The sequence below is a fragment of the Mirounga leonina genome, unplaced genomic scaffold, assembly GCF_011800145.1.
Source record: "Mirounga leonina isolate KUSES-001 unplaced genomic scaffold, KU_Mleo_1.0 Mir_201, whole genome shotgun sequence".
Classification (NCBI taxonomy): domain Eukaryota; kingdom Metazoa; phylum Chordata; class Mammalia; order Carnivora; family Phocidae; genus Mirounga; species Mirounga leonina.
In genome coordinates, this window is record NW_023270504.1 from 27561480 (window position 1) to 27580354 (window position 18875).

The following is an 18875-nucleotide window of genomic DNA, read 5'->3' on the forward strand; positions in this document are numbered from 1 at the left end:
TCAGTATTTTTGTGTCCTTTGGGTAAATACCTAGTAGTGCAATTGCTGAGTTGTAGGGTGGTTCTATTTTTAACTTTTTGAGGAACCTCCATACTGTTCTCCAGAGTGGCTGCACCCATTTGCATTCCCACTAACAGTGTGAGGGGTTTCCCCTTTCTTCGCATCCTCACCAACATCTAAGTTTCCTGTGTTGTTAATTTTAGCCATTCCGACAGGTGTGAGGTAGTGTCTTATCGTGGTTTTGATTTGTATTTCCCTGCTGATGAGTCATGTTGGGCATCTTTTTATGTGCTATTAGCCATCTGTATGTCTTTGGAAAAATGTCTATTCATGTTTTCTGCCATTTTTTTTTAAGGTTCTATTTATTTATTTGACAGAGAGAGAGACAGCAAGAGAGGGAACACAAGCAGGGGGAGTGGGAGAGGGAGAAGCAGGCTTCCCGCGGAGCAGGGAGCCTGATGCAGGGTTCGATCCCAGAACCCTGGGATCATGACCCGAGCCGAAGGCAGACGCTTAATGACTGAGCCACCCAGGCGCCCCTCTTCTGCCATTTCTTAACTGGATTATTTGTTTTTTTTGGGTGTTGAGTTTGATAAATTCTTTATAGATTTTTGGATACTAAGCCTTTATGAGATAGGTCATCTGCAAATATCTTCTCCCATTCCATGGGTTGCCTTTTAGTTTTGTTGATTATATCCTTTGCTGTGCAGAAGATGTTTATCTTGATGAAGTCCCAATAGTTCATTTTTGCTTTTGTTTCCCTTGCCTCTGAGGGCATGTCTAGTTGAATTTATTTTTGTGTATGGTTTAAGAAAGTGGTCCACTTTCATTCTTCTGAATGTGGCTGTCCAGTTTTCCCAACAGTCATTTGTTGAAGAGACTGTCTTTTTTCACTGGATATTCTTTCTTGCTTTGTCAAAGATTAGTGGACCATAGAGTTGAGGGTCCATTTCTGGGTTTTCTGTTCTGTTCCATTGATCTATGTGTCTGTTTTTGTGCCAGTACCATAACTGTCTTGATGACTAGTTTTGTAATATAACTTGAAGTCCAGAATTGTGATGCCTCCAGTTTTGCTTTTCTTTTTCAAGATAGCTATGGCTATTCAGGGTCTTTGTGGTTCCATACAAATTTTAGAATTGTTTGTTCTAGCCCTATGAAAACAGCTGGTGGTACTTTTTTTAATGATAATATTACACATTTGATTTTATTTGGTATTATTTCTTTTTTTAAAATTTTATTTTATTATGTTATGTTAGTCACCATACAATACATCATTAGTTTTTGATGTGGTGATCCACGATTCATTGTTTTCGTATAACACCCAGTGCTCCATGCAGTACTTGCCCTCCTTAATACCCAGCACTGGGCTAACCCATCCCCCACCCCCTCTCCTCTAAAACCCTCAGTTTGTTTCTCAGAGTCCATAGTCTCTCATGGTTCATCTCTCCCTCCAATATCCCCCCCTTCATTTTCCCCTTCCTTCTCCTAATGACCTCCATGCTATTCCTTATGTTCCACAAATAAGTGAAACCATATGATAATTGACTTTCTCTGCTTGACTTATTTTACTTAGCATAATCTCCTCCAGTCCCATCCATGTTGATGCAAAAGTTGGGTATTCATCCTTTTTGATGGCTGAGTAATATTCCATTGTATATATGGACCACATCTTCTTTATCCATTCATCTGTTGAAGGGCATCTCGGCTCTTTCCACAGTTTGGCTGTTGCGGACATCGCTGCTATGAACATTGGGGTGCATATGGCCCTTCTTTTCACTACATCTGTGTCTTTGGGGTAAATACCCAGGAGTGCAATTGCTGGGTCATAAGGTAGCTCTATTTTTAATTTTTTGAGGAACCTCCACACTGTTTTCCAAAGTGGCTGTATTCTTGAAAAATTTATGATTGAATTTCTTTGCTGGTTATTGGTCTGTTCAAATTTTCTATTTCTTCCTGTTTCGGTTTTGGTAGTTTGTAAGTTTCTAGGAACTTATTTTATTTATTTATTTTTAAAAATTTTATTTATTTATTTGGGATAGAGCGAGAGTGAAAGAGAGAGAGGGAGAGAGAGAGCACAAGCAAGGGGAGCAGCAGGCAGAGGGAGAAGCAGGCTCTCCACTGAGCAGGGAGCCCGATGTGGGGCTCGATCCCAGGACTCTGGGATTATGACCTGAGCCGAAGGCAGGTGCTTAACCGTATGAGCCACTCAGAAGCCCCTCTAGGGATTTATCCATTTCTTCCAGATTGCCCAGTTTGTTGGCATATAGTTTTTCATAATATTTTCTTATTATCGTTTGTATTTCTGTGGTGTTGGTTGTTATCTCTCTTCTCATTCATGATTTTATTTATTTGGGTCCTTTCTCTTTTCCTTTTGATAAGTCCGGCTAGGGGTATATCAATTTTATTGATTCTTTTAAAGAATAGGCTCCTGGTTTCATTGATCTGTTCTACTGTTTTTTTTGTTTGTTTGTTTCTATATCATTTTTTTTTGCTCTAATCTTTATTATTTCCCTTCTCCTAGCTTTAAGCTTTATTTGCTGTTCCTTTTCTAGCTCCTTTGAGTATAAGGTTATGTTGTGTATTTGAGACTTTTCCTGCTTCTTGAGAAAGTCTGTATTGCTACATACTTCCGTCTTATGACCACTTTTGCCACATCCCAAAGGTTTTGGACTGTTGTGTTCTCATTTTCATTTGTTTCCAGGTATTTTTTAAATTTCTTCTTTAATTTCCTGGTTGACCCATTCATTCTTTAGTAGTATGTTATTTAACCTCCATGTATTTGTGGTCTTTCCAAATTTTTTCTTCTGGTTGACTTCAAGTTTCATAGCATTGTGGTCAGAAAATACGCATGGTATGATCTCAATCTTGTAGTACTTGTTGAGGCCTGATTTGTGACCCAGTATGTGATCTATACTGGAGACTATCCCATGTGCACTTGAAAAAAATCTGTATTCTGCTGCTTTAGGATGAAATGTTCTGAATATGTTTATTAAGTCCATCTGGTCAGTTGTTTTCTTATTGATTTTCTGCTTAGATGATCTGTCCATTGCTGTAAGTGTGGTGTTGAAGTCCCCTATTATTATTTTATTATTACTAACGAGTTCCTTTATGTTTGTTATTGTTTTATGTATTGGGGGGCTCCCAAGTTGGGGGCATAAATATTTATAATTGTTAGATTTTCTTCCTGGATAGACCCCTTTGTTATGATATAGTGTCCTTCTTCATCTCTTATTACAGTCTTTGGTTTAAAATCTAGTTTGTCTTATGTAAGTATGGCTACTCCAGCTTTCTTTTGATGACCATTAGCATGATAAATGGTTCTCCATCCCCTCACTTTCAATCTACAGGTGTCTTTAAATCTAAAATGAGTCTCTTGTAGGCAGCATATAGATGGGTCTTGTTTTTTTATCCATTCCAAAACCCTATGTCTTTTTATTGGAGCAGTCCATTTACAATTAGAGTGATTATTGAAAGATATGAATTTAGTACCATTGTGTTACCTGTAAAGTTGTTGTTTCTGGTGATGTTCTCTGTTCCTTTCTAGTCTTTGTTGCTTTTGGTCTTTTTATTCCCCACTTGAAGAGTCCCCTTTAATATTTCTTACAGGGCTGGTTTAGTGGTCACAGACTCCTTTAGTTTTTGTTTGTCTGAGAAACTCTTTATCTCTCCTTCTATTCTGAATGATAGCCTTGCTGGGTAGAGTATTCTTAGCTGCATATTTTTCCTCAGCACGTTGAATATATCATGCCACTCTCTTCTGTCCTGCCAAGTTTCTGTGGAGAGGTCTGCTGCTAACCTTATTTGTTTTCCCTTGTAAGTTAAGGATTTCTTTTCTCTTGCTGCAGGATTTTTTTCCTTATCTCTATATTTTGCAAGTTTTACAATATGTCTTGGTGTTGCCCTGCTTTTGTTGATTTTGATGGGAGTTCTCTGTGCCTCCTGGATTTGGATGTCCATTTCATTCCCCAGATAGTTTTCAGCTGTAATTTGCTCAGATAAAACTTCTGCCCCTTTTTCCCCTCTCTTCTTCTGGGACTCCTATGATACAAATGTTACTATGCTTTATGGAGTCATTGAGTTCCCTAAGTCTACATTTGTGATCTGATACTTATCTTTCCCTCTTCTTTTCGGCTTCATTATTTTCCATAATTTTATCTTCTATATCATTTACTCATTCCTTTGCTTCTTCCATCCTGTGGTCATTACATCCAGTTAGTTTCACATCTCAGTTGTAGCATTTTTTTTTTTTTTTGTAAATTTCGGCCTAACCAGTGTTTAGGTCTTTTTTCTCTGCAGTAAGGACTCCCTGGTATCTTCTATGCTTTTCTCAAGCCCAGCTAGTATCCTTATGATTGTTGTTTTAAATTCTGGATCAGGCATATTACTTATATCTGCTTCAATCAGATCACTGGCCATGACCTTTTCTTGTTCTTTCTTTTGGGATGAATTCCTCCATCTTGGCATTTTGTCTAGGTCTGTCTTCTTCTGTGTGTTAGGAAAGTCCGTTATGTTTTCTGTTCCTGAGAGTAATGGCTTTATGAAGAAGAGGTCATATAGTGTCCAGGGCCTGGTGCTTCAGGGAGTGTCTCTGGTGTGTGCTGCGTGCACTCTGCTGCTTTGTTTTGGCTGTTCTGTCCTTCAGGCCGGTCGTCTGCAGAGGCTCTCCTCGCCTGCAGTGGGCAGTGTTTGGACCTTGTCCAGAGTGTGGCAAGTTTTAACTAGGTATGCTCTGGTTGGCTTGTTAAAAGAAACCAGATCCTATTTCCAGCAGAGCTGGAGCTTTGCAGCACTCTGTGGTCAAGAGACTTGGTGGCTGTGGGGTTTGTGCTGGTCATTCTGGGGGAGGAGCCTGCTGCTCTGGCTCTCAGGCACACTTGCCCTAGTGAAGCAGCACCCGCAGAGTGCAGGGGAGCAGGGCTTGGTGTAAGCAGTTTAGGTTGACTCTGTTGGCACTGTGCTGCTTACCGAGGTTACTTTATGCTGAGGGGTGGCGGAGGGAAATTGTGCCAGCCCTCTCCTGTGCCCCAGGGGAGGGGAATTTGTGCCCGCAGCTGTCTGGGCAGCCCTCCCAGGAGAGCCTACAATCTCCCCTCCTGTGTCCCAGGCGTCCTTCAGATCCCTGCCTTCACCCTGTCTGTGTCCGGTCCATCTGCCCACCCGGCCGCACAGTGCACCTGTCTTCTATCTCAGGCAGGCCAGCTGAGTTCTAAAACTCTTAGCTCCCTGGCTAACTCTATGATTATAGACAAAATAATTGCATTTTATCTGCTTCATTTCCCCCCTAACTTTAATTGGAGGATAGTGACTTATCCTGCACATGGGGCTATGGAAGACAAAAAATTCTGTAGAATTTGAAGTGCTTTAGGAATGTTCTGTATGGTGGCACCTTTCTATAGTGCTAACTTCTCCAAAATAAGGATAAAGATGAGTCTGTCCTGGGTCCGACCTAAAGCTACTTATGACAGGAAGTTCTGGAATGACTTTGGTAAAACACACTTGTAACCTGGCTTAAAGTGTGATCTTAGGGACAATGTGACATAGCAAAGCACACATGATACGTGTATACTGTATAAAGGGTATTTTCTACTTCCTATTTCTTGTTTTCATTTCCCTTTCCTGGTAGAGAAAAGATAGAACTCATAAGCCAAATGTTTATCTTAACTATTACCTTTAAACTCATCCTTCCACATTTGGGGAGTTACTTTCAGAAGAAAAAATAAATTTAGGTTTTTCTTGCTTTCTTTCTTTCTCATAGTAAAATGGCCAAACAATGTGAACAGTAATAGGAAGAAGAGCAGGAGCTGTGAATAGTTAACCTGGACAATTGATCTTAAATTTCAAATCATTGCCTTTATTTTCCGATTAAAAGGTATAAGGCAAATAGTGGGTCCTATACCTGAAGCTCTTGACCCTAGAGTGTTCTATTTTTCATTTCTTAGCAGCCAGTCAACTTTAAAACATGAAGGAAATATCCAGAAAATAATCATAAAGCATTCCTTGGAGAAGTTTCCAAACATGAATAAAAAATAACAAGCCCCCTTCATTGAGCTCAGGTACTGTACTTGGCACTTTACTGCATTATCTTATTCATTACTAACAGTGGCCCAATGAGGAAGGAACCTTTAATCTCTATTTTGTGAAGAGGAAACTGCCCTAGACAAGGTAATTAGAAGCTTACGCCAGGTTACACAGCTTCTGGAAACAGGATGGACCATTTTAAGTAATGAAATTTAAAGCAAATATTTTCTAAATTACCCAAGTAGTGCATATTCTTTGTAAAAAAAAAAAAATCAAAGATGTAGGAAATAAAATTTTAACAAATCACCAATAACCATATATGTGTGTATGTGTGTATATGATTACACACACACACAAAGATTGGAAAGGCACAGAATAAGTGATAGTGTTGGTTAACCCTGGAGAAGGAAGGTGAGAAGATACCAGAAATGGAAGGGATGGTCAAAAACATGTTTAGCTTTATCTAGAATGTTCTGACTTTTTGCACAGGGACTGTTTTCATATATCAGTTGTGCAAATTTAATTTATTTAAAAACCCTCAAGGAATGAGGACACATTCCAGATAAAGTTAATCATTTTTGACTAACCTCATCACCCCTTTTCTGGTGACCCTCTCTTCATCACAATCTCTACTCAAGAATGTTTAAACCTTTTCAAAGATAGTGTGGACATAAGTTACTTGATAAAGGGAAGATTGTAGAATTGTTGATAATGAAGTATAAGGCAGTATACTATGGCAGTTACGCGCACAGACCCTGGATCCAGACTGCCTAGGTTTGGATCCTGACTGCCCTATTGTATGATCTCTCTGTGCTCCAGTTTCCTCCTTTATAAATTTGGGATAATAATACCTATCTTACCGGGTTGTCATGAATCCTAAATGAGTTATTATCTGTACATTACTTAGCACCTGGCACACTGTAGGAGCCAGATAAGGGTTGCTATAGTCATTATTGATATCCTGACACTTAGAAAAAGCTATGATAAATTGTTGTATAGGCTTTTTCAGACTTTTTATCTGTATGTGTGTACATATACACATACAGACATGTACATACACATATATTCACATGGGTAAATATAGGTGAATTTTTATGAAAATTGGATCATACTATTTCTATTTATTATAACCTTTTTTTGTACTCAACACTATAGATTATAAACATCTTTCCATGCCATGGAATAATGAATGTTTAAAACAAATCTCAGGTGTGTTTGGTCTTAGCTAGTTGTGATAGCATGGATTCTTTTTGACCAAATGTGTGAACATATGATAAGACAGAAATTACTTGGCACTATATTGAAAATCTGGAGTGCTTATAGATATTGACACAGCTTACTTAAATGGTTGAATGGGCATTGATATGTCTTACCTGAGTGTATAATTATTTGTCTTATCTGTTAAGCAGTGATATTCAGCCTTTGTTAAATGTTTATCTTTAGAGTCAATATGCCAGAGAGAATGGTATTTTTAAAGGGTCACTGTGGGAAGGACACTTGGAATATAGTTCTTTGTAGTAAGAAAAATGATGTAGAAAAAGTACATTGGTTATTAAGAAAAGTATTTCTTCTTCTGCCTCTTTCTGGCTTCTCAGGAGATGTTTCACAAAGCGGAAGAATTCTTACCCAAGAGGACGGGTAGTGAAATGGATGAGATGGACACGTCGGACACCCAATGGGGCTGGTTTTACCTGGCGGAGTGTGGGAAGTGGCACATGTTTCAGGTACTTCCTTTCCAGAACATACCAGAAGGGCCTCAGGTCCACTTAGCGCCACCTTGCTGCCGCACTGCGTGCCAGTGCAGACCCTGAAGGACATTCAACCTTAAGGACATCAGATAGCTTGACTAAAAGAAAAAAGAGGAATCCTTCTAGTCCTTTTCCTTTTCATTTCCCCAGGTTTTCTCAATCATGTATTTAGAAGAAGCAGTGCGCATTCACTGTGCGTACAGAGGGCGAGTGTGACTGAGTTGTGTAGTGTCAGTACGGCTGAGCAACTCCAAGTTCCGTTTGGTGGACAAGGAGAAGGGGAAGAGAGCAAGCCCATATTAAGCACCTTGTGTCCGCCAGGTATTATGATAGATGCCACAGGTATCTTTTCTCCTTTAGCCTCCCAGCAGCTCTGAAGCAGATGCTAGTACTCTCACAGGCCAAGAGACTGAAACTCAGAAAAGGTCACAGAATCCGTCCAGAGTCACATACAGCTAGGGAATTTGAACCCATACTCAAAAGCTTGTGGTCTTCTTTTACTTCCAAGCCTGCTTAAAGGAGATTTGAGCCAGTGAGGAAGTTGTAATTATTGTAATAATAATAATAATAATTGTAATATGCAATATAATAATAATTATTATTATTGTAATAATTATTGTAATCATAACAGTTTGGAAAGAGGGGTTCTAAGCAGTTGCTGGAGTTTCTTTGCTGGAAATCCTGACACTGTTTTGCACACGCTGGCTCAGCTGTGATTCTCCCTGTGTGTGGGAACTAGAACAGGCAATCAGTGAGTTCCCCATGTTGCTCCATTCTCTGTCTCTTGTGACCACAGAACCGCCTCTGTGGCCAAGCCATTGATGTGAACAGCTGGTAAATGAAACTTTCTGGTTTGTCTTAAAGCCGGATACCAACATTCAGTGTTCAGTTAGCAGTGAAGATATCGAAAAAAGCTTCAAAACAAACCCTTGTGGCTCCATTTCTTTTACTACTTCCAAATTCAGCTACAAGATAGACTTTGCAGGTATGTTTTTTTTTCCCTAATAGTTGTGTGTTTTTAGTCTATCGATATGATAAAATCTACAGTTCTGTAGATGAGAATTAGTTGATGTATTTGTAAACAGTGAAGTAAATCCTTTTTGTCACACACAGAAATCTCTCTATAAAAATTCAAGATTTAAAGTCTTGAGCAACATTACCTTTTATAAAGGAGTATTTGTATGCTTATCGATAACTAATGTATATGGAGATTGTCGTATATTTTGAGCTTATGTAACACTTCTCTTCTAAGGAACACAAAACACTTTTTAGCTGTTTTCTTCATCATCCCTTCAGCCTTTTGAAATAGCTGGGAATCTTTATTTTAAGGATCAATCTGAGGGGTTAGTAACACTAGCTGGTGATAGTTTGAAGACCAGAGTTCAGCTGAACGACCCATCTCCTAGTGTCTTTGCCGGAAAACTATTTCTTTCATGGACATTGCCTTCTACCACTTTCTGATTTCATTGGCTCTTTCACAGAATAGCCAGCTAATCTGGAAATTGGCCCCACTTTGGATCATCTGTGATATATGGGCATGGTTTTAGGTATCCCATGAAAAACCTGTCGGATTCAGCTCTTTCAGTTTCAAGCTGTTAGTTTCAGCTGTTTATTGCACAGAGACATACAAGACCTGGATGGGGAGGATATTTTTTTTTTAAGATTTTATTTTTAAAGTAATCTGTACACCCACCATGGGGCTCGAACTTATAACCCCGAGGTCAAGAGTCATGTGCTCTACTGACTGAACCAGCCAGGCCCCCAGGGAGGTTTTCTTAATAAAGCATATTTTGGCTGCTACATGGCGCAGTCCTCTAGCTGGTGCATCCCAACTTCTATGAGTAGTATCTTTATGACAGAGTTAGGAGTGTGTTGTGGTGCAGTAGGGTGGTGAAACCTTAGGAAATCCCCTTGAATGAGCTAAGGCCCAGAAATGGTGAAGGGGGTGGGGGCGGTTGTCCAGTAAGAGGTTGATGCAACCAAATCTCTAATGATTATTGTTTCCCCCAAAGCTTGTTTTATTAGCAAGAGTTATATTATGTTATAATACATTCTTATTATTCCTGACTAGCCATCACTTTTTTAATGACATTAGGCAAATAGACTGCCTTTAAGGGACCCCGATTATTTGTCTTTTGGCCTCAGTTTAGACAGAAGGCGTCCACTAGACCTTTTAGACATCTTGTGTACAAGGGCCTATTTGAAGTAATACTGAGACATCATGATATGCACACACACCAGGCTTCATGACAAGGATGAAGTTTATCAAAGCATTTGGTAGATAATTCAGCAAGCCACATGTTTCTGAAAGAATATTTTCTATTAAACTGTATTTTGGGGAGAAGTTTCAAACAATGCAGTTTATTTAAAAAATGTCTTTATCAAAGAATAGGAGTCACATATAATGATTCCATTTCACCAGCCCTCTATATAATGATACCAGCATTTTGCATGTACTATTTGCAACATTAGCCCCAACTATTCGGCCACAAGCCAACTCAGGTGCTCTTGATAAAAATGGTGAAACAGAAACTCAGAATGAGCTGCTATAAGAAGACACCACAGGCTTTGCTCCCTTTGCTGAGATGATCTTGCTTTTTCCTGCACAGCAGTGATGCCATTGTGGGCAGAACCTAAGAGAATCCAGAAAGGGCAGAACATACTTTATACCTTATAGCATTTGCCTGGATGGGCGGACCTCTTTATTTTGGAATGGGATGATGCCAGTTAGATAAGATAGAGGGACTGGCATCTCACATTAAGCCTCAGTACTTAACTTTGTGGGCACGAAGAAATGGACCTGGTGATATCGCCACAGTTAAGGCACAAAAGAGAGAGCTAACTGGTCTTTTATCACTAGAATCTCTTTAAAAAGGATGTATTGCGTCTAGTGGGTTTTCTGTTTTTTGGCTTGGGAATACAATTTAGAGAGAAGGCGAGAAATGTACCAATTTTCGATATTCTGTGAATTGTGTTAAGTTTTACAGCAGTGACATATCTTTTTACCATTCACAACATTTTTGGAGAAATCAAAGTAAGTACACTTTCCACTTAATAAACCAACCGGAAGCTTTGGTTCTATAATTTCATTCTCTTCCGAGTACTCTTCATTTTCCTAAATTTGGAACTCTTGCACTGTAGCATCCATTTACTGTCAGTGGGATACAGAAAGGAGCGGGCCCTGCCTACTGAGCCGCATGAGCCGAGCATCCTGTGCGTGAGCGTAGGTCACGGGATGAAGCCCGGCTCCCTGAATAGCACTTTTTTTTTAAAAAAAGATTTTATTCATTTGACAGAGAGAGAGAGAGAGAGAGCACAAGCAGGGGGGAGGGGCAGAGGGAGAGGGAGAAGCAGGCTCCCCGCTGAGCAGGGAGCCCAATGTGGGGCTTCATCCCAGGAGCCTGGGATCATGACCTGAGCCAAAGGCAGACGCTTAACGGACTGGGCCCCCCACGCGCCTCCTGAATAGCACTTTTATGTTGTGATAAGTAGATGTATGGTGAGGTGTCCTTGATAGACTGTGCTTACCAGCTCTTCCCTAAACCCCAAGGTGCTGTGGCTATGCATCTCCGTGACTATTTACAGCACAGTATGTTCCTACCACTTACCTAATATCTTTGTCTTTGTATACAGAAATGAAGCAAATGAATCTCATCACTGGAAAACAGCGCTTAATAAAAAGAGCCCCCTTTTCTATCAGTGCTTTCAGGTATTGTAAAGAGACTAGGGGTAGAAAGAGTGGGCTTTTCTCCTCTTAGTATTTGACAGAGGAACAAGTAGACTGAAAATGTTTGGGTAGGTTATTTCATGATCTTGATATTGCTCTTTTTGTTACTGAATTTCACAATAGTTGATGAACTAACAATATGATTATTTTCTGCCCTTGTTTCCTTTCCTATTGTCCTCTTCATTTCCCCTTATATGTTTACATGTTTTCGTTTCTTTAGGACAGTTACAGAATGCCACATGGTCTCTGCTATAAGTCCTTGAAATAGCTTACTGAAGTAGGTTTGAATTAACTTGCAAATACTCTGACAGAACCATCCAGTTATGTGAGCCATAAATCCTAGGCAGTTGCCCACTTTGTCTCTGCCTCCACTTATCCCCATTGGGTGACTCCTGGGAGTGATTTCAAATCTGTCATGACCAAAGGAGGCCTACAGGAGCTGGGAGAGCAGTGGGCCAGCAGCATGGTTCTCTGCTCCTGGGGCTGGTTGCACATTTTCCTTTTTGCTCTCTCTGGCTATACACAGTCTGAAAAGAGAGACATAGATGCCAAAAGAGAATACGTATTTGTTATTCATGTGAATGAAAGTGAAGGGGAAAATCTTAGAGCATACCTCCCACTTTCTGTCCAAGTGAATATTGAAATTCCTGCTGTTGAAAGAATGTAGAATTAATCAGGGAAAAAAAAAAGTGCCAGCATGTGAATTAGTATCTTTGCTCTTCCCAAAGAGATACTTTGAAAGAATTAGAGTAAGGAAAGAAATTCTTTAAGTTTCTTTTTTTTTTTCTTTATTGATCTTTATTGACCTAATGTCACCTTTGTTATTAGGTATTTTTTTTTATGCTTTAAGATTCTATCAGTTTGTTTCTTAAGACCTTTGGCTTATATTTTAGCATCATGATTTAAAAGTTATTCAAGTCCTTATATAATCAATGCCCTAGTACTTCTGTGGAATATGGAGAATATATTATTTTCTTACCAGCCACATCATATCTTTATTCTTTTTTTAAAAAAATTTTTATTGTTATGTTAATCACCATACATTACATCATTAGTTTTAGATGTAGTGTTCCATGATTCATTGTCATATCTTTATTCTTGAGTACAAGGAATATAATAAAGAAATTACTTAGCTTGCAAGAGCGTGCAGTCTGGGAGAAAAATGAGATATAATCATGGAAAATGTGAATGTAATTGTATGTTATTATTGCTGGTGTACTTTGGTGGGGAGAAGCAGCACACTGTGGGGTCAAGCACTTTGTTCTGTCACAGACTATAGAGACCATAGAACAAAGACGGGAGAGGGAGAGAATAATCAGAATGGAAGACAAGAAGCAAGATAATGACAGAGGAGGAACAGTTAGGTAGGCTACAGTAGAGTGAGGCCAGTAAGTGAGCACTGACAGGGATGTATTTATTTATGGCAGGGATATATCGAGCATGTATTAAATCCAAGGTGAATGGTTAACATTTTCCTACCGGCAAGGAAATTACAATTAATTAAGGCTATGGGCTCCTTAAAAATTAGAAGGAAAAAAAAAAGTTTTCTGAGGGTAAAAGTAAAAATTTGCCTGAAGTATCTTTTGTTTTAACAAAACAAAACAAACCCCCTCCAAAACAAACAAGAAAAACAATAAGAACAAAACAAAAACAAAAACAAACACTGGGAAAAGTACTGGAGTTCTTATCATCAAGGGCTCATCTCTGTAATATCTGAATTTCTAAGTAGAAGACCCACAACCCATTAGAAACATATGACCTCACTCATAATAAGAGAACTACAAATTATACCAGACTATTTTTTACTATCAAACTGTCAAAAAATTCAAAAGTTTGATAACATGCCATTTGGAGAGATTGTTGGGAAATAGGAATTCTCTCCATTTCTGGTGGTAATATTAATGAGTACAACCTTCAAGGAGGGCATTTAGCCAGTATCTGTCAGAATCCGAAATAAATATGTTCTTTGACCCAGGAATCCCATTTCAAGGATGTTATCCTACAGATACACTAGTGGGTGTGTAAAATGGCAAAAGGATAACCTTGTTGTTTTGCAGCATTCTTAAGAGTAGCAAGAAGTCAAAAACAAGCTAAATATCATCAACAAGGGACCTGTTACATAAATGATGGTATATCTGCACCATAGAATTCTATGCACCTACAAAATAGATTGCACTCATTCATTTAACCACTATGTATGGAGTGTTTACCATGGGCCAGATTCTGTGGTAGGTACTTCTGTATCAGTACTTTCTGTACTGATACAGGAAGATCTCTAAGAACATAATAAGTGGGAAAAAATGGCTGCAAAAAACATATTTTTACTACCATTTTTGTAAAAATTTGGTTTGTGTTAACCTAAAAATGTCTGGAAAACTACCCCAAAGTCTAAAAAAACCTGATTATTTGGAGTTGGGGCAAGAGGTGACAGTTGGAGAGGGAAGGAAACTGTTCACTGTCTGCTCCTTTATACGTATCCATTTTTAAAACATGATTGTAGGATCTTGTCAAAAATTAGAATGAGCTTTAAGAAAGAAGCTATAGACAAGCTGGAAATTTATGGCTTTCTTCCAGTAACCTCCAGTCTCCAGAGGAGAGATATAATTATAATTAAAATTTTTTTAGTATGTCCTTCTCAGCCTTTTGCCATGAAGCCCTCCAACTTACTATCTTTTTCTGTGTTCACATCCAGTGGCTTCAGCGCAGTGGGCAGGTTTTCAAAGTTTCATTGGCCACACTAGGTGAATTACCACAGGCTGTGTATGGGGAATAGAGGGCAGTAAACAGAGAAAAGTTTAGGTTTGAGTTAGAGCTTGAAGGATATTGAACATACGGCTGAGGGGTTTGGATTTTATTTGATAGGCAGTATCTGTTAAGGTTATTTTTTTATCAAGAATTTGGTTTTCTTCTTGGAAATTCCTTTCCTTTATCTAAAATCCTCCTTACATTTTAAAAAATATCTGGCAATTTTAAGAAAGACATGATGGAATTAAACAACCGTTTTTTAAATGTTGATGTTATTCGAGATTGGCTGTTTTCCATCAGAGTTGTCAGTTCAGCACCCAAAAAGCAGCACACAGGAGACACTGAGTAAATATTTGAAAATAAGGAACCAAGGGCTTCAGTTAATTGCGTTTGTCACAATATCCCAAACCTGAAAATTCAGCTTTGGAGAAAAGGCGAAATTAAATCATCGACCATAATTATCATCAGTTTCTAATACTGTGTTGTGTCTTTTGCCATTTAAAGTTACATCTGTGAAAATGAGTCCATCCCTATGCCCCCACACTGGGAGAATGTGAACACCGACGTGCCCTATCAGGTAAGAGCGGGGCTGGCCAGCCGCCCTGTGCAGGACCGGAAGGGGCCCCAGTAAAACTATGCAAACTTCTTTTTCCAGCTGGTTCCTTTGCACAGTCAAACACACGAGTATAACGAAGTTGCCAGTCTCTTTGGGAAAACAATGGACCGTGGCAGAATTAAAAGAATTCAGAGAATTCAAAACCTGGACTTGTGGGAGTTCTTCTGCAGGTGAGGCGGCGTCTGACCCGAGCCCTCTCTGTAGCCCCTAAGGCTTCTGGAGTCTTGGAGAAGGCGAGGCGCGGATGTTGGCCCATGTTGTCTTTTGGCTTTGTCGTGCCAATTGTGTGTCCCAGTGCTCCACCTCAGCGCGCTCTCCAGGGGCCGGGGTGAGGGCTGGTGACAGCCACCCCGGAGGTCAAGGCCAGCCTGGCTTATAGCACTGTGGCTTTTGAGGTGCAGAGCTATGCGTCGTGGCTGCAGTCAGCAATAGGAGGGAGGTGAGGAAACTGTTTAGTTTTGTTGGCATGGCTTTGGTGGCACAGCCCTGTATGTGGAATTAGAAGTCTCTGGAAACAATTGTTGAATTTTCTGAAAAAGCGATTCCACCCTCTTGCCTATAGTCATTTGCTTGTTTTGTTTTGGAGGACATTGTAAAACACACCTTCAAAATGTCCTGCTAGGCCCAGTGTATGTAGTAGATTTAAAATCTCAGTTGACTACTTAATTTAGGTTGGAAACCACCTGTTGGATTGCTCAGTATGCATTTACCCTAAAAATAAAGCTCGTTGTAGAAAACATAAAGGTATTGTCCAAATTAACCTGTTGTGCTGTATTTTTTAATAACAAATATTACTTAAAATAATGGCTTCCTGAAGCATTTTTTTTTTTTTTTTTTTAATTTGACAGAGAGATAGCGAGAGAGGGAACACAAGCAGGGGGAATGGGAGAGGGAGAAGCAGGCTTCCTGCCGAGCAGGGAGCCCCATGTGGGACTCGATCCCAGGACCCTGGGATCATGACCTGAGCCAAAGGCAGATGCTTAACGACTGAGCCACCCAGGCACCCCTTCCTGAAGCATTTTTATTAAATTTATGATGATATGTAATTTCTAATTTTTTAAAATATAGCAGACCTTTTTAAAAAAATGTGTTTATCTTAGAGACAGAGAGAGCACATGCCCACATGTACCCACAAGTGCGGGGGGAGAGGCAGAGGGAGGGAATCTTCAAGCAGATTCCTGGCTGAACACGGAGCCCTATGTGGGGCTCTATCTCAGGACCCATGAGATCATGACCTGAGCCTAAATCACCAGTAGGTTGCTTACCTGTCTGAGCTACCCAGGCGCCCCTAAATATGAGCAGACTTTTAATATTTACTCAGGAAATTTTCAAATAATAGAGTCTAATATAATGAATATAATGCAGAATATAATGTATCCATCATCCTGACTTAACATGTTAGGATTTACCTCACATAATCTATCTCCTTTATTTCTATTATTGTTGTTGCTGAAGTATTTCAAAGCCGTAACTCATTTCATTCCCATATACTTGAAAATTGGGCTGACTTTTGTTTGGTAATGATACATGGAATTCTTTCATGCTTCTGATAAGTAGTAATACGGCCTGAGTATATTCCTGGTTTTATTGCCATAATAGTTTATGGTAAGATAAGGGGTTTTCAGCGTGTATTCTTTTCAGTCTTGAGCCTTTGAACCAAGCCAACTTTTATTTCGGACAATAATGAGTTTAACTGAATTTAGGTTTTATTGGGTTCTTGTTAGATGATTCTTTTGTTGAGGAGGATTGAGGCTTCTCTCCACTTTAACTTTATTCTCTCAGTGAATAAAGTGAGATTTTCTAAAATGATCTGATGAAAACTTAATTCATTATTCTTAATCAGGCCTCTGAAGTGGAGTTCAATTATATTTGAACTCATAATTTGAGTTGTCTCTGTTCAATTCTAGTGGTAAAATGTACCAGTGAATCCCCATGTTTAAACATTGTATACAAAGGATTTTACTGGAAACGGTTTCACTCTGTCGATGCCCTTCATTATTTTATGTACTGTTGGCCTATAGAAATCTGTGATGGCAAATGAACCTGTCACCTGCTCTGACAGTAGAAAATACGGGGTCTCATTGTAAGGACAGCCTGTTATTTTGACATCTCCATGAAGAACTACAATCCTAGTCATTCTTATCATCATGTAACCTCTGACTCACTGTACAGGTGGTGAGGCCCACAGGAGTCCCTCAGGCATCCGTTTCCATTTTGCCCAGGCCCTTTTTACTTCGCTCCCTTCTTCCAAGAAATATGTTATAGCACCTACTTTGTGACAGGCACTATTCTAGGCACACTTGGGACATAACAGTGTACAGGACCGTAACTTGAGCAAGGAGCCAGGCAATTGCACCACAGAATGAAAATAAAAATTAAGATGAATGATTAGAGAAGGTAGAAAGGTAGTCAAGAGGTTGAGCATGCAGGAGTTTGTAGTAGAGCCACTGTGGAATGGTTGTGTGATTTTCTTCCGTAGCCTTACTGGAGTTGGATTGATTTGGAGTTGAGGTCAGAGAGTTAGCAGGAGCAGGCCATGCAGGGCCTTATAAATCAAACTGAGGGGTTTGGATTTTTTTCCTGGACAGTGGCAATCCGTTATAGAACTTGAAGCAAGAGAATGATCAATCCAATTTGCATTTTAGAAAAATAATGTTATCAGGCTATACTGTGGAGAAAGTGTTTAAAGCAGTGGTTCTTGATTAGGAGTGATTTTGCCCACCAGGGGATATTTGGCAATGACTGGAGATGATTTTTAATTGTCATGTGGTTGGATGGGGAATTAAGACTGGTATCAACTGGGTAGAAGTCAGGGGTGCAAAACATCCTACAGTGTATAAGACAACCTCTCACAACAGTTAGTTAGCCCAAAATGGCAGTAGTGTGAAAGCTGAGAAACATTGGTTTAAAGGAGTCACAGTTAGAAGCAGGGAGACCAATTTAGGAGATTGCTTCAGTAATTAAACTGAGACATATTGGGTGGCCTGAACCAAAGTGGCATCCGCTGTGTCGGAATGAAGAGGATGGGTTTGAGATATTAAGGATGTAGAATGATGATTTAATGTGTTCAGTGGTGTGAGTAAGGAGATGGGAAAGATACCTCCAGAGTTTCTGACTCATTTCGGTTGACTAAGGGAATATGGGCAGGAACAGATTTTGGTCTTTGTCCTTAGGGAGGATGGGGAGGAAGTAGTAGTTGATACATGTGTCATAACTCAGGAGAGTGGTGTAGATTAGAAATAAAGATTTTGGAATTATCAGAAAATGTGAGGTAGTAGAAGCCATAGAGTTGATAAGATGACCAGGGAGTGTAGGTAGATTAAGAAGAGGATGAAGGACTAAACTCTGCAAGGGATGGATAGAGGAAAACTCAAGGCAGAAACTGAGAAGTAACAACCACAGAAAGTGGAAGAAAACCAAAAGAAGATAGAGTCACAGAAACCAAAGGAAGAAAGTGGTTTAAGCATGTAGGTGTTGTATGTGACCCTGATCCTCAGGGTCACATACAAAAGAGATGCCAAGTAAGATGATATTGAATATGTCCTTTGGATTTTGTGACAAGAAGGTCATTGGTACCCTTGATGAGAGCCATGTTGGTGGATGCTATATTGTATATACAGCAAATATTGGCAGCTCTTCCGAGAAGCTTGGCAGTAAAGAGGAAGAGGGAATATGAGAAGATGGGTACTGTGAAGTTGGGAAGGGTGTCTTTGTTTTGTTTTGTTACGATTTTTGAATTTGAAGATGGGAGGGACCTGAGCATGTGTAAATTGTAGTAGGAAAGAACCCAGGGAAGAAGTTTAAAGTATAAGAGAAAGGGAAAGGGTAATTGATGCATTAAGACTTCTAAAGAGGTGTGATAGGGTGGAATTCAGAGACTATATTACAATATACAGAAGGAGCTGGACGAGGGTGGTCCAGTCATGTTTATAGATAAGTAGAGGTAGGGGATGAAGAGAGGGGTTATGTTATGGAGTTCCTTCCTGAAACTTTACGTGTCTTTGGTGAAATAAGAAGTGAA

General features: G+C 39.6%; 1 protein-coding gene across 4 annotated transcripts in view; it reads left to right on the top strand.

The window, feature by feature from the left end:
* Window positions 1-18875, top strand: part of PARP11 (poly(ADP-ribose) polymerase family member 11) — a 41963-nt gene that overhangs the window by 15265 nt on the left and 7823 nt on the right. The window contains exons 2-7 of one of the 4 annotated variants that reach the window (XM_035028445.1): window positions 5940-6053; window positions 7614-7742; window positions 8631-8751; window positions 11400-11475; window positions 14743-14815; window positions 14894-15024. In XM_035028445.1, the coding sequence (XP_034884336.1) occupies window positions 7617-7742; window positions 8631-8751; window positions 11400-11475; window positions 14743-14815; window positions 14894-15024 (527 nt within the window). In that variant the 5' untranslated portion in view covers window positions 5940-6053; window positions 7614-7616. Of the gene's footprint in view, window positions 1-5939; window positions 6054-7613; window positions 7743-8630; window positions 8752-11399; window positions 11476-14742; window positions 14816-14893; window positions 15025-18875 lie in introns of those variants that run through there. The other 3 variants (XM_035028446.1, XM_035028444.1, XM_035028447.1) reach the window with 3 other exon arrangements.